The sequence below is a fragment of the Ascaphus truei genome, chromosome 5, assembly GCF_040206685.1.
Source record: "Ascaphus truei isolate aAscTru1 chromosome 5, aAscTru1.hap1, whole genome shotgun sequence".
Classification (NCBI taxonomy): domain Eukaryota; kingdom Metazoa; phylum Chordata; class Amphibia; order Anura; family Ascaphidae; genus Ascaphus; species Ascaphus truei.
The window spans coordinates 40650945-40677469 of NC_134487.1; the positions used below are offsets into that span (position 1 = coordinate 40650945).

Sequence of the window (26525 nt, forward strand, 5' to 3'; positions counted from 1 at the left end):
CCCCTGGTGATGGTTACTAAAATACACTAGGAGTTAACAGTGAGAGTAGATGTTTAAGCTCCTCCCAGTAGTGACACAACAGGACTGTGTCATAGGAGGTATAAAAGGATAGGAGCAGAGGTTTCTGGGACAGAGTTCCAGCATTGCAGGAGAAGAGAAGCTCAAGAAAGTAGATGTAGGGAAGATGTTCCCCAAAGTATAGCACAGATGAGGCCCCCCTTTTATTGTGTTTCAGATAGGGTCAGTGCCCCTTCAGATAGTATCCAATAATATGACCATAAGAAGAGAAGAGCATGTCCCAGTAACGGGAATGCAGGCATGCCTCCGTGGGCCAAGCAGAAGTGCCATAGGATGTCTGGCGAACAGTTATCAGTACTCCCTGAGGAAGTGGCTGCAGGGATTGGAAAGCAACAGTAACATTGCACAGAACGGGCCAGGATCTCAGAATGGGCCTACAGTAAAAGGGATATTAAGGATATTGCTAAGAAGGGGGGCCTGGTCCACCAGATAATGATCAGTAAAGTAACAAGTACATGTACCTCCCATGTGTGTTAAGAGTGGGCACTCAGGTAAATAGTGATATTAGTATGGATGAAAAAGAAGTACAACTATGTCAAGCTACATGTACTGTGAATGCAGTGTTCCCAAGCCTGGGAGTATTAATCAAGATTGAGGTTGTACTATAAAAACATTCCGCGGCCATCTTTTCCATGGCCCAGCCGACCACAAGCAACCCCTGAGACAAGGTAAATTAATGCAGATGTCTAATACACCACTACACCGATGTAACCCCCTTATGGAGCCAGACAGAGAGGTTATATATTATGGAGGTCTGGTGACAGTACCAAGACCTACCAGCAGAGGTGGGGAAAAAAAGCTTGTTATGCAGTACAAGTACGACAATAAGTGCCAGTACTGCGTACCGGTATGAATTACTGGGGATTTAACTAACAAGCCCCTCTCTTTGTCGGTCTCCCTGCCGTCTCCGGGAGATCAAGTGCTACTCCAGGACGAAACGCGTCAGAGGTTCTTTGTCCCGTTTACTCCTCTCATGCCCTGACCCCAATAAGTTACCTTATTAACCATCTTCTGTCTTAGCCCATTCCTGCAGTGCACTGCGACCCTCCTCACCTTGGTGGGTATTTTTTGAGGGGAAGCTAAGGACACAGCCAGAAAAAAGGTGGGGTTCATGCAGAGGCAAAGTTAGGATAAAACCATTCATTTGTTTCATGAAGTTAGAATTTAACAAAGGTAGTGTTGACGCTATGACAGGTGAATTCACATATTTCCAACTCGAGACCCTTTGAGAAGCCTAATATGTGGTAACGTACGTTAGGAATTTGTTTGTGTTACCCATTATTTCAAACCGTCTGCATATTTCACTATGTTTCTTGTAACATTCCTTTCTCTGTAACCAAGCACTGTATTACTTTCATATATTAAATCTAAAAAGTTATAAGTATGGTCAGTGTTCGACAAACCTATACATTTGCTCGCCCCGGGCGAGTGGATTTAACCCCCGGGCGAGTAAATATTGGCCCAAGCAGCACACGTTTGGTACTAGGTGGCGAGTAGATTTTTTTGTGTGGCGAGTAGATTTTTTGGTGATTTGTCAACCACTGAGTATGGTATTTGGGCCCTAATTGCCCGTTGCATGCTTTTAAAGAGAGTGACTGCTTTTTTGGACACATTTTGCTGCACTAGGTTTGTGTTACAGGTAATTACATATTTTTTCCTAGTAAAACAAGGGACAGAGAATCCCTAGAGATATGATCTTCGGTGGCAGACACGAGTTGGAGGCATATTGTGATGGATTTAGGGAGCTATTACTCATTTTAGGGACCTGTGGGGAGATAAGGGAGTCGTCTGGATAGCGGTGTGTATAAACCCATGTCACATACTGTACACAAGTGGTGCTGTTCAGGACAGTGACCACCAAGCAATAATGTCAAATTCAGTTGTGGAATAAAAATTATGTTTTCCATACCATTTATGAGGAGTCCCGTTTCCTCTGGCTTCTTTCTCATCAGCAAATCTCAAATAAAAATTTACAGTAGCAGCTTTGAAATTATTCTTAGCCTGATTTTTGTTCATTTTCATATATCTTCTTTTTATATCAGGTCAAATTCAATGTCAATAGACACACGTTACAATGCAGGGTATGATATTACCAAGTTTAATCAGGCCAGTTTACATTTTCACTTCCCACCAGCTTTTTTTGATCTCCCAAATTTAAAACGGTTACATATTTTCTTGATTTCAGATTTTCAGATATTTAAGTTACTTCTTAAAGCATTTTTTTGTTGGCATATGTGGGGGAGGCAAATCAGCATAGGCTGCAATGGAAATATAAATGGGGGCACGTCTCCAGTCTCCTCTAAGCAGAGAGTGCAAGTGATCTGCAGATGTAGCCAATGGCATTGCTATTTGTGATATTCTGCGCTTTACTGGTATGTGTTATCACTACGTTTCCACAGAATACAGTGGCAAAGCTGGCACAACATACATGGGTAGCGCCTGAATTATTTAGGATATAGGAAGTTGCTAGTTTGTCAGAGTTTTTTCATTTTTTTTTTGTTAAGGAACCCTATAATTATATTGTGAAATTGTAAGGAACCCCAACGCTCTCTAATAGCGCGTCTGAAATCAGATGCATTGTAACGAACCTCAACCCTCTCTAATACAGCGCCCGAGATCAGATGCATTGCAAATTCTTCTGTATTTAGTATTATTTTCAAATGATGTGTAAATTACAGGAAAATCACTGCCCTAGGTCTACCCCCATCTCTCCCCCTCACCCATACACAATACTCCCCCTCCACATAACACACAATACCCCCTTGCAGACCACACACATCCCACCCCCCTCACCTCACCCCCCTTCCCCCCTGCACTTCAACACCTGCACCTCACTCTCCCCCCTGCATCTCACATCACCCCCCTGCACCTCACCTCACCCCACCCCACTACACCTCACTTCACTCTCCCCCCTGCACCTCACATCACCCCACTACACCTCCCCCCTGCACCTCACCTCCCCCCCCTGCAACTCACTTCACTCACTCCCCTGCACCTCACCTCTCCTCCCCCCCTTGCACCTCACCTCCCCCCCTGGCACTTCACCTCCCCCCCCTGCCCCTGCCCCTCACCTCCCCCCCTTGCACCTCACCTCACCTCCCCCCCTTGCATCTCACATTCCCCCCCCCTTGCACCTCACCTCCCCCCCTTGCACCTCACCTCCCCCCCTTGCACCTCACCCCCCCCCCCCCCCCCCCAACGGCACCTCACGGAGCAGGCAGGACTAGCACACTCGTGCAGTCCTGAGAGCAGGCTCGAGGAGGGAGGGGGGGGGCTCGCGGCTCCCGGGTGGGAGAGGAGGGGGCTCGCGGCTTCCGGGCGGGAGAGGAGGGGGCTCGCAGCTCGCGGGTGGGAGAGAAGGGGGCTCGCGGCCGGTAGAGGAGGCTCGGGAGGGAGGAGGACAGGGAAAGCCGCCGCGGGCCACAGAATGAGTGCAGGCGGGCTGCATGCGGCCCGCACAATGAGTGCAGGCCTGATGTAGGGGGTCTCCGGAGCTGAACTGCGTTCATTTAAACTCAGGGGGCCCCCTGCTTCTTGAGATACTTACCTCGGAAGGGGGTGCCGGTAGCAGCCCAGGTGGGGCTTTCGAAATAGCGCTTTAAATGTTCCGCGTCCTGTGGGCCAAAAGGAAGCTGTGATATCATCCCTTGCGGCTTCCTATTGGCCCACGTGACGTAGGACATTTAAAATACGCAGAGGTGTGCGCGTGTGTGTGTAGGGTTCCACTACTCTTGTAAGAACTAACTGTTGTTCTAGCACATGGAGGTCTATATCATGTTACAACAGCTGTTGGAAAAGTTCAGTAGTTTGCCCAGCAGTAATCACACCAAATGGTATATAGCACTCAGATCTTGCTTTAACAGCGCACTGTAAATTCTCCACTAGGTTCAACAAAGAGACAACCAAAGTAAAAAAAACAGAGTCAAATCAAGGACAATAATGTCTCCACTATTATACAACCTACGTGCTGCAGGAGCCTGCCATGAAATGCTCTGCAGACCAAAGGGAAAATGTAATCGGACACCTAAAATCAGGAAACTCAATAAGTATTCGCCTGACGAAGGAAGCGATTTTTTTTTCAGTTTGGTCATAAATGAGCAACATACTGTACATTAGTATGCAGACCTCATTACTTCCTACGCAAGCACCGCTGTTGCTCCAGGCTGCACTTTTTACCTTGAAAATAATCAAAGAAGGGAAACACAGCTTGGAAAACATCCCAGCTTCTATACGTGCTCATAAAACACACATTACTGCCTTATACACACGTACGCAGTACTGTAGCAATGAATCTGCAGTCATGTGTACAAACAGCCATCCTCAGTCCCTACTCTTTCCTTATTCTCACTGTAGAAAAAGATGTTTTAACCCTGAAGGAACATTTCATTTGTAATTACAATGATATTTAAATCTGTCAAATGACGGCACAGAAGCTGTAGTCGAGGCATCTACAAACTGTTTCAGCTTCTGCTTCCCATCTTTACTACATTTTGAGCATTCATTTGCACCAACACACAATGATCATTAGCAGAACGAAAGTTGTAGAGTTATTGGTCACTGGTTCAATACTGATTAAACAAATGATCTAATAATACATTATATATTTATATATATATATATATATATATATATATATATATATATATACACTAACACACACAAATGAGAGCATGCACTTCTATTTTCTGGCTATACACCTATTTATAACACACACACGCACAGAAAGTTATGGGAAAACTGGTTATATGCCAATTAAACATTGTTTTGTAATATATCTATATAATTGAAAATCTTGGTTGTGAGTCTCTGTAGACCATTTGATTGGTCCATCGGTCCGCCCGCCCGCCCACGGCTCTCATTGGCCGGTGTATCCCGCCCCCCCACGGCTCTCATTGGCCAGTGCGCTTTAACCCAGAGGTCACCAACCCCCGGCCACACTGCTGCTGCTGCTACCTGAGGTGACGAAATGCTCCCTGGTGCTGCCGGCTGTTGCTGCTGCTGCTGAAGGGGAGGCTTAACTGAGACGTGTGAGTATTTGACCCCCCCCCCAGCTCCGTTTTTGACCCTCCCCAGCTCCGTTTTTGACCCTCCCCAGCTCCTTTTTTGACCCCACCGCAGCTCCGTTTTTGACCCCCCCAGCAGCTCCGTTTTTGACCCCCCCGCAGCTCCGTTTTTGACCCCCCCAGCTCCGTTTTTTGCCTCCCACCCCAGCTCCGTTTTTGCCTCCCCCCGACACACACAGTAACACACACACACACACACACACACACAGTGACTGACACACAGTGACACCCCGCCCTTCCCCCTCCCCCCTGGCGCCCCTGCCTCCCCCCTCCCCTGCCTTTCCCCCGCCCCTGCCTTTCCCCCCCCCCGCCCCTGCCTTTTCCCCCCCGCCCCTGCATTTCCCCCCCACCCCTGCCTTCCCCCCCCCTTGCCCCTGCCTTCCCCCCCCTTGCCCCTGCCTTCCCCCTCAACCCCTGCCTTCCCCCCCCAACCCCTGCCTTCCCCCCCCAGCCCCTGCCTTCCCCCCCAACCCCTGCCTTCCCCCTCCAACCCCTGCCCTCCCTGCCCCTGCCTTTCACCCGCCTCCCGCCCTCCTGTCCACCTCTGCCTTTCACCCGCCGCCCGCCCTCCCGCCTCTGCCTTTCACCCGCCGCCCACCCTCCCGCCTTTCACACACCCGCCGCACACCCGCCTCTGCCTTTCACCCACTCGCCGCCCGCACTCCCTCCGCCCTCCCGCCTTTCACCCACCCGCCGCCGGCACTTTTGCCGCCCGCACTAACGCCGCCTCCCGCCTCTGTCTTTCACCCACTCACTGCCTCACACCCTTTCGCCCCACAGCCGCCGCCCGCACTCAGACACCTGCCGCCTCTCAACCACCCTCCACACTCAACACACACACCTGCCGCCTCCCACCCCTACGCACCGACATCAATGACCAGCCGCCGCACCCACTCACCACCCACCCGGCGCCTTCCGCCTCACACCCACCCGCCGCACTCACACTCTACGCACCGACATCACTTACCAGCCGCCGCCCGCACTCACCAGACACACGCCGCCTCACACCCGCTCACACCCTAGTGATAGCCCCACCCAAAGCCATCACTCACTACCCACCCGCCACCCGTACTGAACACCCACCCGACTCCTCACACCCGCTCACACCCTAGCGGGACACACACCTCACATTTTCACATCACTTATGTCACCAAAATATACATTGTACTGTGGTGTGTTTACAATAAACCATTTTTAAACAACATCGTATTAGATTTTCTTCCATGTTTCTTTTCAACATAATTATACAACCTTTCCACCAAATAGTCACCTATTGTTCCCCTATTTATACATAATACTACCTATTACGGATTTACATCCCGGGCAACGCCGGGTATATCAGCTAGTTATATATATTTATACACAAACACAATCTTGCGCTAGTATTTACAGCTTTGTGAAAAAGAAAGTACACCCTCTTTGAATTCTATAGTTTCACATATCAGGACATAATAACAATCTTGTGGGGAGCGCAGAATTTCACCATGTAAAGGGAATGAAATAAATAATAGTGTAATACAGCTAAACCCCGTTATAACGCGGGTCTCGGGGTCCACCCCGAGACCACCGCGTTACTAACGGGGTCGCGGAAAAAAAAATGGCCGCCGCGCTTTAGGGCATATTCATCCCGCGGGACAGGAGATGGGAGCGGGCATGTCCCTCCGCTCCCCGCTTCCCCCTGTCACCGCGGGACAGCCCGCGGGGCAGGAGATGGGAGCGGGGATGTCCCTCCTGTCCCCGCTTCCCCCTGTCACCGCGGGACAGGCCGCGGGGCAGGAGATGGGAGCGGGGATGTCCCTCCTGTCCCCGCTTCCCCCTGTCACCGCGGGACAGGCCGCGGGGCAGGAGATGGGAGCGGGGATGTCCCTCAGGTCGCCGCTTACCTCAGATCCCGCTGCCTGCATGGAGGTGGTAGCGGGGGGTTTCTTCTCCCCACCGCTGTCCCCGGTGCTCCCGCTGCCTGCGCGGGAGGAGGGGGGGGAGCGGGTGGTGGTGCTGGTCGCGGCCTTTCCTCTGCTCCGACCCCACCCCCCGTCTGTGTAGAGTGAGAGAGTGTGTGTGTGTATGTATATATGGGAGAGAAAGTGTGTGTGTGTATATGGGTGTGTGTATGTGGGTGTGAGTGTGTGTAAGTGTGTGTAAGTGTGTGTGAGTGTCTGTGAGTGTCTGTAAGTGTGTGTGAGTGTGTGTGAGTGTCTGTAAGTGTGTGTGAGTGTGTGTGAGTGTGTGTGAGTGTCTGTGAGTGTGTGTGAGTGTGTGTGAGTGTGTGTGAGTGTCTAAGTGTGTGTAAGTGTGTGTGAGTGTCTGTAAGTGTGTGTGAGTGTCTGTGAGTGTCTGTGAGTGTCTGTGAGTGTCTAAGTGTGTCTAAGTGTGTGTAAGTGTGTGTGAGTGTGTGTGAGTGTGTGTGAGTGTCTGTAAGTGTCTGTAAGTGTGTGTGAGTGTGCGTAAGTGTGCGTGGGTGTGTGTGAGTGTGTGTGAGTGTGCATACGTGTGTGTGAGTGTCTGTAAGTGTGTGTGAGTGTGTGTGAGTGTGTGTCAGTGTGTGCAGTGTGAGCAGTGTGTGTGCAGTGTGCAGTGTGTGTGCAGTGTGTGTGCAGTGTGTCAGTGTGTGCAGTGTGAGCAATGAGCAGTGTGTGTGCAGTGTGCAGTGTGTGTGCAGTGTGTCAGTGTGAGCAATGAGCAGTGTGTGTGCAGTGTGTGTGCAGTGTGTGTGCAGTGTGTGTGCAGTGTGTGTGCAGTGTGTCAGTGTGAGCAATGAGCAGTGTGTGTGCAGTGTGCAGTGTGTGTGCAGTGTGCAGTGTGTGTGTGCAGTGTGGAAGTGTGAGCAATGAGCAGTGTGTGTGCAGTGAGTGTGTGCAGTGTGTGCAGTGTGTGCAGTGTGCAAAAAAAAATGTAAAAAAAAAAAAAATTTAATTTTTTTTTTTTTTTTTTTTTTTTTTTTAAAACGGGAGCCACGGGAAAACCGCGTTATAACCGAATCGCGGTATAACGAGGCGCGTTATAACGGGGTTTAGCTGTATATCCTAAACACCTGTAACAATGTACATGGGGATCGAGATTAAGAACTCACATTCTCCCAGTCAAATAACAGCATTGGAAGACAATATGAAGACTCTGTAGTTTGCAGGGGGATCTTGCTTAGGATACTCTCCCTGGTGTCAGTGGAACGAACCCTCGATGAAAACAGAAACAACTCTAGTGCAACATTGTATGTTCACTATTGATGTATTCAATAAAAACAGTGGTAATCCACACTTACATTAGCACCATGTGCATAGACACGTAACAATCAAAGCGCAGCAGCAGTATACACCATCTACCCCACTCCCGGGATCGCGTCGCGTCACTTCCGGTCCGGCCCGTCGCGTCACTTCCGGTTTCGCGATCGATCTCGAAATGGATTCACACGGGTTCTGGGGCATGGGGGGCACACTCTGGGTTGCTGCTAGTTCACTCTACGCGTTTCGCTGGCGTGCCAGCTTCGTCAGGAGTCCGATCTGCCATTCAAATGCCCTTGATTAATTGATCATCAGCAAGTGTGACCACCTCTATAAAAGCCAATGTTTTAGCAGTTTGCTGGTCTGGAGCATTCAGGTGTGTGTTAACACAATGCCAAGGAGGAAAGACATCAGCAATGATCTTAGAGAAGCAATTCTTGCTGCCCATCAATCTGGGAAGGGTTATAAGGCCATTTCCAAACAATTTAAAGTCCATCATTCTACAGTGAGAAAGATTATTCAAAAGTGGAAAACATTCAAGACACTTGCCAATCTTCCCAGGAGTGGACGTCCCAGCAAATTCACCCCAACGTCAGACCATGCAATGCTCAGAGAAATTGCAAAAAAAACAAGAGTTACATCTCAGACTCTATAAGCCTCAGTTAGCATGTTAAATGTTAAAGTTCATGACAGTACAATTAGAAAAAGACTGAACAAGTATGGTTTGTTTGGAAGGGTTGTCACGAGAAAGCCTCTTCCCTCCAAAAAGAACATGGCAGCACAGCTTAAGTTTGCAAAGTTGCATCTGAACAAACCACAAGACTGCTGGAACAATGTCCTTTGGACAGACGAGACCAAAGTGGAGATGTTTGGCCATAATGCACAGCGCCACGTTTGGAGAAAACCAAACACAGCATATCAGCACAAACACCTCATACCAACTGTCAAGCATGGTGGTGGAGGGGTGATTATTTGGGCTTGTTTTGATGCCACAGGACCTGGGAACCTTGCAGTCATTGAGTCGACCATGAACTCCTATGTATAACAAAGAATTCTAGACTCAAATGTGAAACCATCTGTCCGACAGCTAAAGCTTGGCCGAAATTGGGCCATGCAACAGGACAATGTTCCCAAGCACACCAGCAAATCTACAAAAGAATGGCTGAAAAAAAATCAAGGTGTTGCAATGGCCCAGTCAAAGTCCAGACCTCAACCCGATTAAAATGATGTGGCTGGACCTCAAGAGAGCTGTGCATAAACAAATGCCTGCAAACCTCAATGAACTGAAGCAACATTGTAAAGAAGAGTGGGCCAAAATTCCTCCACAGCGATGTGAGAGACTGATAAAGTCATACAGAAAACGATTACTTCAAGTTATTGCTGCTAAAGGACGTTCTACAAGCTATTGAATCATAAGGTGTACTTAGTTTTTCACACATAGCTTCTCCATTTTGGCTTTATTTTTGTTAAATAAATCATGACACGGTGTAATATGTCATGTGTTGTTATTCATCTGAGGTTGTATTTACCTAATTTTAAGACCTGCTAAGGAACAGATGATTGTTATTATGTCCTGATATGTAAAACCATGGAATTCAAAGAGGGTGTACTTTCTTTTTCACACAACTGTATATATTAAAATCATATTGTATAATGCAAAATCCCTAAATACATACACGTGGTTTCCAATTGTTTTTTTTTAAGGCCACAAGACAGGATAAATAGACGCTTATCTGTCTTAAATTGTATTACCCTTCATCCACTGTGGGAGTTTGTCATAAAATAAATGTCTCTCAGTAGGCCTCCATGGTCCTCCAGAATGACAAGGCATACAAATGACTGCACTTAACGTCAACTTTCGATTGCAAGAGATTCCCTGTACAACCAGGAGCGATTATCCCACATTGTGTGCAATGCATGGAGCAGGAGATGCAAGTAATCGGTGGCAGTCATAACAAGCTATACATCAACCAACAGTAGAGTGTGAACTTACCCAGTTCATTGAGACTCTGAGCAGCTTTTGTAATCTCTCTGCTACCTCCCTGCAGTTGCCCTTCAAGTCTCTTGCTAAGATACAAGATGCGTATAATTCTCCGAAGCAAATCGCAAGCACACTGAAAAACATGAATAGGTGAAACAAATAGGTGTGCAATCAGCGCTTATGTATACAACAGATGATAACCTTAGATACAATGTCCAAATGGTAGTCCTGGAGCTGCCTAAAGAGATTGTTCTGGTATCTTCCACCCAGACTTGGATTGGTGGAAAAAGGCAACCTCCTCTGGCACTGAGGTGGGGGCTTGAAATTTCTTCTGTTAGACTAATTATGAACTGAGGTATATAGCAGCATAGATGTAATCAGCACTTATCCCTGACGAAGAAAGACACCATTAGAGCTTTCGAAACGCGTTGGATGGTTTCTTGGTACTGTTGGGACACCGTAGCAGTGGGCGAAAATTGGTGACGTCAGCGCGCGAGCGGATCGTGTGTCTTCCAGGAAGTGATTCACGACGGAGCACAGAACCTGATCCCCAGCAGCAGGAGACGAATACACCACCAGGCGAACGGCGTTTCCCGACAGCAAAGACCACTAAACCAGTGCTTATTACCTATTCACGTCTGGTGAGTAGGTTTTCAATTTTAACCAGGCGGAGCAAAGAAAGAAATCTTGGACCAAGTCCCAAGTTCAAAGTTGTGGTAGTGCTTAGGCACTTGTCCATACCACCACCCAGTGCAAGGCACTTGTTCATTTATTCTAATTTTATTAATTGTGTGTATAACATTGCATTTTATGATTATTTTAACTTTATAATAAATTGCTCCTTATATAATTATCATTGTTATCCCTTGGGTAATACACTATTGCAGGCTTCCTGCATGTTTTGTCTTTTTCTTTTTTTCCCTGAGGTCACAGTCTAACAGAAGAAATTTCAAGCCCCCACCTCAGCGCCAGAGGAGGTTGCCTTTTTCCACACTGAAAAACATGAATGAATAAAATGCTGTAAAATACTGTGATTTTCATAAAACAGGATTACATATGTTTTCTGGGGCATCGATTTATCTGCTCCAATCTCATCATTCCACTACATAAGAACCAATTCACGACGACTGTCAAGCTCATGTGTCTGCATCTACTAATTATCTTCCCATTGATGTTGAGCAATTCTGTCCCCATCCTCAAGTCTCAAATGCCATCATTCTTTAAAGGAGTTGACGACTCCCTACTCTTATTTTTAAAAAAATAAAAAAATGTACCCCCCTTTTTTTACAGGATGGGCAGGCAGTTTCCTGGAGCTAAACGCTGCTATTTTCAGCTACTGGTTTATATCTCTCACCAGAGGAAGCGATTTGGTTGCCAAATGTAGGCCCAATAAAAAGCAGCAAAATCAGCTGCAGCTTTCTATTGGACAGTCATTTAAATCCAATTTAAAAAGCAGGAAGTAATCCCGGTAATTTAAATAGCACTGTTCAGCTCTTCATGGCCCCCTGCTTACAGTTCTGTAAAAAATGGGGGGTAGTTAAGGTGGATTGCTCCTTTAACACAGCCCTTTCACATTTAGGACAACCACCTAGAAATGAACTAGTGGGTAAACTAGTGTAACATCCTACAGGATGGAAACCTACATCCTACAAGGATCGCACACAAGGTGTCACAAAGTGAAATCAGCACGACTGTTTCAAGTGTAGAAGAGGGGAGGACAGAAATATACAGTAATATACAGTAATATACAGTAAAAATATATATATATTTAAACACTGTACTTCCAGCAGCTGATCAGACTCTGCTACTCGAACTTTATCCCGCTCTAAACACAACTCGAAGGAAGGATTTGCATGTTGTGTTAGTGGACATTGGAGGAGTGACACTTCATAACATCACACAAATGTCACAGGACATTTAAACTACGCAGAGGTGTGTGCGCAGGATTCCACTACTCTTGTAAGAACTAACTGTTGTTCTAGCACATGGAGCCCTATATCATGTTACAACAGCTGTTGGAAAAGTTCAGTAGTTTGCCCAGCAGTAATCACACCAAATGGTATAAAGCACTCAGATCTTGCTTTAACAGCGCACTGTAAATTCTCCACTCGTTTCAACAAAGAGACAACCAAAGTAAAAAAACAGAGTCAAATCAAGGACGATAATGTCTCCACTATTATACAACCTACTGTACGTGCTGCAGGAGCCTGCCATGAAATGCTCTGCAGACCAAAGGGAAAATGTAATCGGACACCTAAAATCAGGAAACTCCTTAAGTAGCTGCCTGACAAAGGAAGCGATTTTTTTCCCCAATTTGGTCATTAATAAGCAACATTCTGTACATTAGTGTGCAAACCTCATTACTTCTTACGCAAGCACCGCTCTGTTGCACCAGGCGGCAGTTTTTGCAGAAGATGCAACACTGTTTGCACACATTATTATTATTATCGTTTATTTGTAGAGAGCGACAACTTTCTTACATTATGCACCTTGTTGTACTTGCTGTTGAAGCTGCAGACGTCATCAGGACTAATAAATATTCATTAATTGTGATGTTGTTGCCAATTGTAACTCTATTTTTCACATTTCTTGTGTTATATTAGTGTTTGTCACACTGGGTTCTCTCCTCTCAACACCTGACGAAGGGGGGTTGCCCTCCAAACATTTTGCTTTTAAAAAAAAATAAAAAAATTTAAAGCCTATTTATTACTGAAACATCAAAAAAATACATAAAAAGCAACTTCTCTTTTTGCACTATTTAATTATTTGCGCTCTTCACATTTTTGATTCTTTGGTGGAATAAGTATGCAGAGATCATGGACCGTGACTACTGGTCATCCAGCAAAACACAACCTGCGTGATCGATTTAAATTCAAAATGGGTAGAATGGATAGAATTGTATGTGAGGAAGACCCAATTCTCCCTGTGCACCACAGGTCTTATTTCTTAGTCTCTTATTCTGGCATATGAAAAGATTATAAACTAACAATCCTAATGTGGTGGGGGTGCAACATTATTGGTATAGTTTCGGAACAGGATTGTGTGTGAAGCAGTGATTTTAACAGTTTATCCGTCATCTCAGTAGTGCACATTGGCTCCGTTTCTCAAAATCTTTCCTGGGCATGGAGCAGGACGGTAGTAAAATAGTCTGGACAAGAGAATTGAGAGGAGTAGTGAGGTTTATTCCAAAGTAATTCGTTTATGCGTTTAGCATTATTATTATTTTTAATGGAATAAGAAAAAATAAATAAATATAAGTAGTTAGTAATACAATATCCTAATTGTAACCTTTTAAACCACTGACATGAATATGGTGCTACCGGTAAATATGACTGCACCTTAGATTTTCCAAAGGAAAAAAAAACGGCAAAATAATTGATTGAGCGTCTAACATTTGTGTAAGGAAACCCAATAACATTGCTAAATGTATCCAATCTTCACAATCTGTATTCAGCCCTGGTTAATGAGCAACAGTGGCCTGTTCATGCTCAAGCATAAAATATTAGGAGTCACAACAATAGCACATGTGTGTGGTTAAGTGTACTGTAACTCTATGATGATTAGAGACACTGGAAACGTACCTGCAGACGGGCCAGCTGCGCAGTGCGGGACACAATTTTGTTATATGGATCAACAATCTTTGCTCTGATTCTGGTAACAGAAAAAGAAACAGGTTCAAGTATTGGCATGTTACAAGTACGTACTACAAACAGACGTTTTTACCAAAACATTTTTTTTATCAAAAATGTTCAAAACTCCCCCCAAAAAGGCCTACATATTATATAACATTGATATAAGAGTATGCAATTAAGGTATTGATTTTACTAGAAATTATATAAATATAAAATAAAGATTTACTAATACAACAACTGAAACTAGTTTTTTTCTTTTCTTGACAGGTGGAAATAAGAGTTTGGGGGTTAAGGGAATGAGCGTGTAATTGGGAATACAGTATGGGGTGTAGTAGAATGTGTAATGAGGGACAAAAAGAATGGGTGGGGGGTGGAGGGTTCAGAGGCAACACATAGAAGTACAAGTCAGTAACAACTTGGTCTTGGCAGATAAACATAAATAAGATACAAGTATGGTTCAACAGAATTGAAGTCTAGGATACTCGTAGCAGCATTATCAAAGTTTAGCACAGGAGTGCGCAAACTTGTTGCGTTGCGCTGCGCCCCCCCCCCCCTCCCCCGCTCTTCTGCTCGATCGCGCCCCCCCCTTACCTTCAACGAAGCGTCAAATGACGCTGCGGGGTCATGTGACGTCACGTGACCCGCGGCGTACTTTGACGTCACGTCTCCATGTAACAGGCGTCATTTGATGCCGCTTTGAAATGGAGACGCGTGGACAAGAAGCTGGTGAGTACATTTACAGAGGGCTCACGCTCTTAGCGTGGGGCCTTTGTAACCGCCGCGCCCCCCCCCCCCCCGCCCAATAAAGTCTCGCGCCCCCCAGTTTGCACACAGCTGGTTTAGCATACACTATAGGACAAAGATGGCCAACTCCAATCCTCAAAAGGCCACCACTAGGTCACGTTTTAAAGCTATCCCTGCTTCAGCACAGGTGGCTCAATCAGTGGCTCAGGTAGAATGAAGCAGGGATAGCCTTAAAACCTGTTGGTGGCCCTTGAAGACTGGAGTTGGCCATTCCTGCTCTAGGAGTTCCTTGTGTACCAGGGAGCCCATGCCAATGTGAACTTGTCAAGATCACATTTTAGCATGCTGCTCATTTTTTACATGTCAGTAATATGTAATATTTTAAAAATAATAATGGCTCAATAGGGGATCTCTGCTGGTTTCCATCAGATGCAAGTGGGAGTCGAGCTGCCAAAATGATTTGGATACGGCATCCATCTTCATTTTTGCATAAATTTGCTGCCTGTAACAGAGCCATAATAGGATCAGGAGGGATCGTTTTCATAACGATTTCCGAAATAACATGCAAAGCTACTGTATGTTTCAAAATCTCACAGTTTTTGACATCTCCACCACACATGAATCAAGCAGAGTAATTGCCCTGCAGATTTTCCAACATCGGGGACGCTTGGATAAATACCGTGGAGGCACTCTGGAGTCATATACCACTGTACATAGCATTTTATCGCAGTTATCCTTACAGATGGTACAGATGGAACTCCTGCCAGACATCACCCCAATCTTCTGGATTCCAATCCAATATCAAATCTCTTTCCTGTTGCACAACTATCTGAATCAGAGCCGCTTGAGACAAAGCGGCTTGATTATAGGGCCAAGAAAGTTTCTCCCCCCTTTCGGAAAGTGCACACATAAATATTCTGTGATAAGGGGTATTTATTTGAGGTCGGCTGCAAAGAATGAATAAAATGTTTCATTTGAAGGCATTTAAAGATGTAGGTCACATACCTATCAATTGCGCCTTGCAAGGCCCCAATTCTAGCTTGCATCATTTGAAGAACACCTGCAATTAAACACATGGCAAATGAGACCACACAGTACAGTGAAGATTTGAAACCTGGTATCTGCTCTACTTTATGAACCCTTTGAGTGCTGAAGGGACCCACGGCCTCTCCGGCACTAGCGATCGTTCCCTCACTGACGGCGGAAGGGGTGGAGTCCTCTCCTTCCGCGTAGATAGCGATCTCTGGAAAAACGAGCCTGAACTTCGCAAGTAGCTACTTTATGGGGGCCTTCGTTTGACAGACCCAGTGACGTAGTAGCTACATCGTGCGGCACCCTAAGGGTGAAATAATAAAATGTGTGCTACTGTAATGGACTGAACATTAGGTTGCCCAGTTGAAAACAAAGCATTTGATGCTCACACCATTCACACAGATTTCCAAATATTTCAATTAGAGAGGAGCAAGCTCAGATTTTTTTGAAACGTGGCACCCTGAACCTCAGCAATCCAAGCACAATGCTATTGGTTTAAATTGGTGCTGATTGCGGCGGTTCGAGGCGTCCACAAACCCAAACCCGTTCATCTCTAACGGAAAGGATCATTTCAAAATAAAAATATCACCTACGAAGTGCAGCAACAAAAAACTAATTCAGATTCTTATTTATTTTTTTGCAGGCCGTGTATTTTCACAGCAATTGTGAATGCACATTCAAATTTTAATTTATGTTCTGGAATAAATAACATTTGGATTAATTAGTAGTTTGTGAGAGTCGTGAGCTTCCATGTGGTATTAGTGGCGCGTAACGCCCTTGCTGGGCATAATAGAATTGCATGTAGCGGAAGGGAAACCAGTGGGAAATGTATTTTGTTACATTATTGAAATTAAAACCAATTCATATTTAGTCCATTTAAACTTGCTTCCAATTGTCAATGGGCATTATTAAGCTACAGAACCCTTTGTTTGAGTTGCTGAAGCATCGTTTCTACTATTGAAGATAGCAAAATCTGTTTAATCAGCTTGTGGCGGATTATATCCCAGTTTTATATAATCAACTAGCAAACCTTTTCACACAAATTATTATTTTTTACTCATATACTGTTGTATTCCAGCGGCATGGTATAACAGACCGGTAGGTGTTATAAACCAAAGGACTAACACATTGTGGCCTCCATTCATATGAATGAGCATAAGGTGCCTTACGACTTGGCTCTGGTTCAGAAATATGGGCCAGTGTCTCCATCAATGGGCTGAAGTTCAACATTTCTAATGGAACATACGTGGGAGAAGGAGAGAACCCTTTACTTCTCAGGATATTACTACTCGTAGATAGATTTGGTTACTTCTGATCAAATGCTAAATTACATGATTACTAAGGGAGACAAGGAAAAACAGTGCTCATTCCTTTCATTAGAAGTGTTTTTCTATGAGAAATAGAAAATCAGGAAAGAATTGCCTCTTAAACACACTTTAGGAATTGGGAGAAGCCATGTTTTTAATGCTAATGCAAACAATCTTACAGCGCCACCTGCTGGTCAAAACCTGAAAACAAGCATATTAACAAACTGATCCATCAGCATGGCCCACATTAATTAAATAGAGACGATCCTTAGGGCACCTGGAGGGAGCAATTCAATACAATCTGTAGTAAAAAATAAACAAACACTGACTTGAATGGGGGCTTAGTGGATGTGGGGTAGTTATGGACCTGGAGGGACCCGCAGAGGTGCCTGCCAGAGGAGGCCTGGTGGATGGTGCATGTCAGAGGGGCCTCCCTTTCATTTGATGGAGGCCTACTCTGTCAGACACCTCCTCAGGCACCCAAACAGACTGTAAGCTCTTCGGGGCAGGGACTCCTTTTACTAAATGTCACTTTTATGTCTGAAAGCACTTCTTCAGATTGTGTGTTATTTGTTATGTATATAATCATCACATGGTGTATTACATGTGTAGCCGGGTCCCCCTCTGCTCGGCGACCCCCCTCGTTACCTCCGTGCCGGGAGCAATAGCGAGTGCTGCCGGCGCAAAGCGGCAGACCCGCCGGAGGTTCTGGAGGGTGGGGGCCGAGCAGGGAGCGCTCCGGTGCGCCGGAGACTCCGCGGCGCCGCCATATCGTTCCTCGCGCATGCGCAGTGCGGCAGGTAGCGGCCCCTAGAGTGCTCGCGCATGCGCAGTGATCGCGCGCACGGCCGATCAGCAGAGGGCTCACAGCAGGGACTACATGTCCCATGAGCCTTAGGGGACCCCACGTGACGCCAGGGAGCCAATAGGGCTTCAGCATCTCCCTGCAGAGGAGATTAGTTACATTTCGCTGGGTTTTTGCAGCGAGGCAGTTGGCGTCCGGAGCAGCTAGGGGAAGGAGGTAGGGTGCAGGAGTCAGTGACTCCCTGCACTAGGCCAGCAGCCCCCTAGGCCCCAGACAGCCCTGAGCCACCAGTAGCTTTGAGTGTTGTAGGGACAGGCCCCAGGTTAGGGACCCTGCCCCTTACTATCCAGAGCCAGTTAGGGACACAGCGGACGCTGCGCTTCCATCCAGAGGCTTGGGATCAAGCCTGCTCAGCAGAGAGAGCGGAACCGCACCAAGGGTGGACCGCCCTCACAGATCTTCTCACCGGAGGAACCGGACATCACTCCAAAGCTCGTCTGATCCTTTGTGAAGAGTCTTTAACGCCCAGGTGCCGTCGCACTGGCAGGTAACGTTGCGCACGTGCACACACGAGAGTACTCGCACATAGTGGCAGCGCTGACCACGGGACAAGGGGGGGTTATTATGTGGACACGGTGTGGGGGTACACGGTGGTGGGTGTGGGGATTATGCAATATCCTTATGCAGTGCTAACCGTTAATGTGTTTAGTGAATGTTATGCTTATATATATATGCAGTAAAGCCAGTTCTGTTTTACAACTGTTTGCTTAACGTGATTGTTTCCTGTGAGGGCCTCCTCCCAATCCGTTGGGATCCCTCCCATGTGGAGGCGTTGCACCACGAGACCGTATTATATGTATGTACCCCAGGCTCCCCAAGCGGAAGCTTAGGCTCCTGAGAGCCACACAGGTTACACAGCAGGTAGTAGCGTCTGTATTCACAGGGAATACCCGTTACATTTGGAGGCGCTGCTGAGATAGCCCTGGGGTGCCCTACTCAGTAGTTAACGTAGTATCCTATCAGTCAGCATGTCTGCGCTCACGCCCAAACAAGTGGCCGACTGGGCCGAAAAGCTAGGAGAGCTCCTGCGACACGTAGTCGCCGTAGACAGGGTACCTGCCGATGTATCCATGTTTACTGTCGGCAGCGCAGTAAAGACATTACCTGGTCTGGCGGGCGCCCGCCTCATCAGCAAGCACTACAACATTGACCGGCAAGAGAACACCCTATTGCTGGCCACCGAACAAGCTATACCCCCTGATAGAGGCCCACAAGTAGTGTATCTACCAGAGACTTTACCGCAAGGGTGCCCTCTAATTTACCCTGGAACCGTTTCCAGTCACGTAACTTCCCTTACCAGACATGCGGGTTGGGAAGATAAAGATATGGCCGCCAGTACACCCATCAGATCAGACATATCCCTACCCCGAGTGACTTTCTCTTCTGATGCTAGGCAAGGGGCCACCAGCTGGGCCGGTAGCCCGCCAACATCACCGGTCCCTAACCGGTTAGTGAACAGCTTCACCCCAACCCCTAACAGTCAGGGAGTGGGGATCGCAAGTTCCTCAGACAGTGGCGGCTCCATGCTAGGAGTGACATTCCCGCAGCTTGTGGAAGCTATAACAACGTCCGCCCAAGCCCAAAGTTACAGGAAGTTGAAGGCGTTTTCAGGAATGGTTCCTGTCCCCGCAGGCGAAGAAAGCATCAATTCTTGGAAGGAACACACCCTCAAGGTGATCGATGAATGGCCCTGCTCTGAAACGGTCAGACGTCAGAGAATCCTGGAAAGCCTCCGACCCCCAGCAGCCACCATGGTCAGTGCACAGCGCGACCAAGACCCTGATCTCTCTGCTCATCAGATGGTAGACTTGTTAGTCCAGATCTATGGCAAAGATGAAGAGGAGAGTGAGCTGTGGTTCAAATATTACGGTCTCCGACAGAAGGAGAAGGAAGACCTGTCAGACTTCCTTCAACGAATCCAGCTGGTCCTGTGGAAATTGCGAACTTGCGGGCTCATCCTAGCCTCAGAGATGGACGAATACCGGCGCAAGCAGTTCCTCCGAGGGGCCATTCCCACGCATCACATAGTGATCATGATCAGGTGCTCACTAATGGAGGGGCCTCCCCCTACCTTCTTGGACATTTTGGGGATCGTCAAAGGGCATGAAGCCTATACCAAGCTGCATACAGGCACCATGGTCAAAGATCCCCCTGCGAGTGACATCCCGGAAGTCTCCGCTCGCCGGATCAAGAAACCTGTCAAAGAGGAAGAGGAGCCACCCAAGTCGCCCTCAACGAAAGGCCGGACTTCGAGGAGATCCTCCCCCACTTACCCAAGACGACTGGATCCTAAAGATATCGTCTGCTATGGCTGTGGACAGAAAAGCCATTTCTCCAGAGAGTGCCCTGATGGAGTCACCCAAGAAAAGAAAACGCCCAGTAAAGGAAGCTCGGCTAGGTCCATGATCTGTCGGATACAGACCACAGAAGCCAAGACATCCGAGGCCACCCCTGCGCCTCCCGAAGCTCCTACTGACCTAAGCCCAGATGATGGAACTCCGGCCGGGGATGGTTACTGTCAGGTAGGCCCCTCTGTCATCGTGCATGTGGTAGTAGAAGGAGTCTATGCCTCTGCTTTACTGGACACCGGGTCCCAAGTGACCATAATATACCGACAATTCTATGACCAACACCTTAAGCACTGTCCCCTGCGGTCGGCGGAACATATGAAGGTGAGGGGGTTGAGCAATGAAGATTACCCCATCGATGGGATTATGAGAGTTCAACTGGAGATACTTCAATTGAATACTGGCAAGAAACATCCCATGCATGTGGAGGCAATGGTATGCCCGAAGCCTCAAGGACAGTGTCAGTACCCGGTCATCTTGGGAACAAATACGGATAAAGTGCGAGCCGTAATCAGAGCCTACCTGAAAGAGACCAATGAATTGCCAATGGCCAATCCACTCCTTGACCCTGTACTGAGAAAGGAGTGCAACAGAGTATATGCCTTAGAGCGTCACAGGGACCTCTACAATCGTCAACGCTGACTGACGACCATTTTACCAGGGGGGTGCAACGCATGGCCGTCTCGTGCTGTTATCCGGATCGAGAGGAGACCGATCATCTGTTCTCTCTGGAGAGTACCCCTGAGGAAGAGACCCAGAGAGGGTATAGTGTAATACCCGAAGTGAAAGAGAGGACGACCAGAATTCCTCTACGAACCTACGTGTATGTTCAAAATATCTCTCCATTTTCGATGAACATTGATGCAGGACAAAGTTTGGGCAGCATATATCCCGTCAGCCCGGTAGAAACAGTGCCCCAGGTGAATGCCGCTGCAGTGGGTGAGCAGTTAGTCGATCTGGACTTCAACTTCGGAGACTCGACGCTGCGAACTGAGTGGAAGGATCGACTGACGGCCAAGCTGAATGAAAGGACCGTATTTTCCACCAGCGAGATAGATGTGGGCCGCAGTCGTAGCGCCCAACACACCATTAGGTTGAGTGACGCCACTCCGTTCCGTGAACGCTCTCATCGCATCACCCCCAGGGATGTGGACGATGTAAGGAACGTCCTGAAGGAAATGGAGACCGCTGGGATATTGACGGAGTCTCTGAGTCTTTATGCATCACCCATAGTGGTGGTAAGGAAGAAGAACGGATCTGTAAGATTGTGCGTCGATTATCGAACTCTGAATAATCGTACGGTACCCGATCAATACAACCTTCCTCGCATTGAAGAGATCCTGAATGCTCTAACCGGGAGCCAATGGTTTAGTGTGCTCGACTTACGATCTGGGTACTACCAGGTACCTATGAGTGAAAAGGACCAGGAAAAGACAGTCTTCGTCTGCCCCCTGGGCTTCTACCAATTTACGCGTATGCCCCAAGGTATATGTGGAGCTCCTGCTACATTCCAGCGACTGATGGAGAAAACAATCAGGGACATGAACCCTCGGGAGTGTCTTGTCTACCTGGACGACATCATTGTCTTCGGGAAGACCCTGGAAGAGCACGAAGAGAGGCTGTTGAAGGTGATAGACCGTCTTGGAAAAGAAGGATTGAAGTTATCCCTCGACAAGTGTCTGTTTTGTCACACCTCGGTGACCTACGTGGGACACATTGAGTCTGCTCAAGGAATTGCTACCGATCCAGCCAAAGTAGAAGCGGTAGTGAACTGGCCGCGTCCCGAGAATGTAACGGAACTGCGATCATTCCTGGGTTTCTGTGGGTATTACCGTCGCTTCGTGGAAGGGTACTCTAGTCGAGCTGAACCCCTGAACAATCTGTTGAAGATATACCCTGAAGATACCGGAAGGAAGGCCACGTCGGCCCATCAACCGTTTGGCGATAAGTGTACGTCAGAGTGTGAGCGGGCCTTCCTGAACTTGAAGAAAAGCCTGACTGAAGCACCAGTGCTTGCGTATGCCGATCCAGAACAACCATACACGTCCTCCATGTGGATGCCAGTCTCAATGGACTGGGCGCTGTCTTACATCAGAAGCACCCAGAGGGTCTTCGGCCTGTAGCCTACATCAGCCGCAGTCTGACACCCAGTGAACATAAATACCCTGTACACAAGCTAGAGTTCCTGGCTCCAAAATGGGCGACCTCAGAGAAACTTCATGATTACCTCTATGGTGTTACGTTTGAGGTAAGGACGGATAACAATCCCCTCACGTACATCAATACTTCCGCCAAGTTGGATGCAGCAGGGCACTGATGGCTGGCAACCCTATGTAACTACAGATTCTCTCTGAAGTACAAGCCGGGGCCTTTGAACATTAGAGCTGACGCTCTATCACGACGACCAGGATTAAGTGCTACTCCCGATGATGATGAATGGGAAGAGATCCCCGGGACTGGGATGCGAGCAATGTGTAGCATAGCGGCCGTCATCAACGATCAGGTGGCCTTCTCCGAACTACGAGTTGCAGATTCGTTAGGATGCCAGTCGCAGGCTATTCCCGCCACCTACTGCGATCCCAAGGGAATTAACATAACCCATGACAAGGTCAAAAGATGGAAAGACTTAGTGGACTATCAAATGAGAGATCCAGTAATCAGCATCATTCGGCAAGCTGTTCAAAGAAAGAATCCAGCTCTACTGAAAAGTGCTCCCGAGACCTGATCGCGTTGCTAATGTGTGAGGTGGACAAGTTCGAGATAGACAATTGCTTGTTCTTTAGAGTAGTCCAATATCACAACCAGCCTGATAGGCGACAACTGGTGCTACCCCAAAACTTGAGATATATGGTGTTGAAGTCTCTACATGATGAGCATGGGCACCTCGGTGTAGAGAAGACTTTTGGGTTAGTCCGAGACCGTTTCTTCTGGCCCAAGATGCGGGAAGCGGTGGAACAACACTGCCGCCGTTGTTCCCGGTGTTTCCAATGCAAGACTTTGCCTACCAGAGCCACACCCATGGCCCATCTCAAGAGTTCTGGTCCAATGGACCTGGTGTGTATGGACTATTTGTGTGTTGAACCCGATACCCGAGGAATCTGTAACGTGCAGGTCATCACGGACCATTACACCCGGTATGCTCAGGCCTTCCCCACAAAAGACCAGAAGGCCATCACAGTCGCAAAAATACTATGGGAGAAGTTCTTCGTTCACTACGGTCTTCCAAACCGACTTCACTCCGACCAAGGGCAAGATTTTGAGGGCACTCTGATCCGAGAATTACTCAAAATGCTGAACATCGCCAAATCCCGGACGACTCCGTACCACCCCGAAGGAGACACTTTGCCTGAAAGATTCAACAGGACCTTGCTGGACATGCTCGGAACCCTGAATGGTGCGCAGAAAACGGAATGGAGTCGACACGTAGAAGCTTTGGTACACGCGTACAACTGTACTCGCCATGAGTCCACAGGATTCTCCTCATACCTCCTCATGTTTGGGCGGGAGGCAAGACTCCCCGTAGATGTGCGTCTTCGAGTATCAACGGATGGGATACACAATGCTACCCATTTCAAGTATGTGCAAAGGATAAAGGACAGTTTGCAGCAAGCTTACCAACAGGCTGAGAAGTCTACAGCTAAACTGAATGCTGGCAATAAGAGACGATATGACAATAAAGTCAAGTATCGGGAGCTACGTCCTGGGGACGCTGTGTTGCTTCGTAATCTGGGAGTCCCCGGAAAACATAAACTGGCGGACCGATGGAGAGACGGCGTATATGAGATAGAGTCACAGATGCCTGGCCTCCCGGTCTATCGCATCAAAGACACTGACGGCCGGGTAAAGGTTTGGCATCATAATCACCTTCTCCCCATCCCACAAGTGGGAGACGAAGAAGCAGAAATACTGGCCACACCGCTCAACGGTGAGTCCGACTTATCAGAGATGGGTCAAGAGACTGTAAATAACGAAACCCACTCAAACTCCTGAAGACCCTATGGAAGGACCCTCTAAAAGAGACTATTCCACAGAAGGGGCATCTCCCGGAGGAGCTACGGGTAAAGGGCCCCGTAGCCAACGCCTACTAAGGTGGCACCTACAGGCCAGCCTTTGGATCCACAGAGCCCGTGCTTTGTGCCAAACAGAAACTGTTCAGAGACATTTCTCCCCTCAAGGGAAGAGGCTGAGCCTCAGGACTGTACTTATTACCCCCCAGAGGGAGTTGCTGAAGAACAGCTCCGTAGGAGCCAAAGAGTAAGGTACCCTCCCAACCGGGTAACCTATGATCAAATTGGGGCACCCCATTATGAGGCTCAGCAGTGGGCTCGCAGCAGAGTGCAGTCCGTCATTGTGATGTTCAATGAAATGTACAAACTGATATAGAGCTGATAGTGTAAGATCGCATTTGATTGTTGCATTTTTATTATATAACGATGTTATGCCATTTTCATTATATAACTGCTGTATATAGTTATTTAAGTTGTGTCCCAAGCGAGGACGTTGTTTTTTTTACCAGGGGGAGGATGTAGCCGGGTCCCCCTCTGCTCGGCGACCCCCTCGTTACCTCCGTGCCGGGAGCAATGGCGAGACCCGCCGGAGGTTCTGGAGGGTGGGGACCGAGCGGGGAGCGCTCCGATGCGCCGGAGACTCCGCGGCGGCCCGACAAGGCAGGGCGCCGCCATATTGTTCCTCGCGCATGCACAGTGCGGCAGGTAGCGGCGGCGGCCCCTAGAGTGCTCGCGCATGCGCAGTGATCGCGCGAACGGCACGGCCAAACAGCAGAGGGCTCACAGCAGGGACTACATGTCCCATGAGCCTTAGGGGACCCCACGTGACGCCAGGGAGCCAATAGGGCTCCAGCATCTCCCTGCAGAGGAGATTAGTTACATTTCGCTGGGTTTTTGCAGCGAGGCAGTTGGCGTCCGGAGCAGCTAGGGGAAGGAGGTAGGGTGCAGGAGTCAGTGACTCCCTGCACTAGGCCAGCAGCCCCCTAGGCCCCAGAGAACCCTGAGCCACCAGTAGCTTTGAGTGTTGTAGGGACAGGCCCCAGGTTAGGGACCCTGCCCCTTACTATCCAGAGCCAGTTAGGGACACAGCGGACGCTGCGCTTCCATCCAGAGGCTTGGGATCAAGCCTGCTCAGCAGAGAGAGCGGAACCGCACCAAGGGTGGACCGCCCTCACAGATCTTCTCACCGGAGGAACCGGACATCACTCCAAAGCTCGTCTGATCCTTTGTGAAGAGTCTTTAACGCCCAGGTGCCGTCGCACTGGCAGGTAACGTTGCGCACGTGCACACACGAGAGTAGTCGCACATAGTGGCAGCGCTGACCACGGGACAAGGGGGGGTTATTATGTGGACACGGTGTGGGGGTACACGGTGGTGGGTGTGGGGATTATGCAATATCCTTATGCAGTGCTAACCGTTAATGTGTTTAGTGAATGTTATGCTTATATATATGCAGTAAAGCCAGTTCTGTTTTACAACTGTTTGCTTAACGTGATTGTTTCCTGTGAGGGCCTCCTCCCAATCCGTTGGGATCCCTCCCATGTGGAGGCGTTGCACCACGAGACCGTATTATATGTATGTACCCCAGGCTCCCCAAGCGGAAGCTTAGGCTCCTGAGAGCCACACATTGATGTCCTCAGTCTAGCCGCTTCCTTGTGTGGTATCACAGTTTTCAACAAGAGTTTGCACAGGAAAAGTCCCGCTTCCACATACCCTTATCTTCTTTAGCTCTCTGATAAAGACAGGGTATGAAACACTTTATTAACAAACACTCAGCGGCCCAGAAGAAACATAATATTTGCTTAATTTCAAAGGTAACAAAAAAAGCAACACTTTTGCTTTTTTAGCATGTTATGTTTGAGGAAGCCAATTATATCCTACATAAAATCTTTTATGGCCAGCTACATGGGATTGTACCTATGTCCACTTTTTTTTTTTTAACATAAGGATGAGTGGTTTTGTGGGCTGTTTAGAGCACAACTGTTGTATCTCCCTAAAAATGTACATGCAGTCCCGTATATACATTTTTAGTGTGCTATAAAAACGACACCTCCCCAAGCAGAACTGCTACTTTAATGTGCCATTTTGCCTTAAAACCTTTATGCATTAACTCCTCTGACTGCTAGAGGGGACAGCAAAGGATGGTGCTGCAGATTCCTCCAGCAACCAATGGGCCGAGGCAACAAATAGAAGTTTTACTTCCCCAGGTAGTGAATGAGACCTTCAGAGACAATTAAAAAATGATTCCTC

The 26525-nt window shown here is 47.8% G+C and overlaps 1 protein-coding gene across 1 annotated transcript in view; it reads right to left on the reverse strand.

The window, feature by feature from the left end:
- Positions 1-26525, reverse strand: part of COG5 (component of oligomeric golgi complex 5) — a 457324-nt gene that overhangs the window by 407622 nt on the left and 23177 nt on the right. The window contains exons 4-6 of the mRNA XM_075599712.1: positions 15722-15776; positions 13922-13991; positions 10353-10473 (exon numbers count right to left, since the gene is read on the reverse strand). Of these exons, the coding sequence (XP_075455827.1) occupies positions 10353-10473; positions 13922-13991; positions 15722-15776 (246 nt within the window). The remainder of the gene's footprint in view (positions 1-10352; positions 10474-13921; positions 13992-15721; positions 15777-26525) is intronic.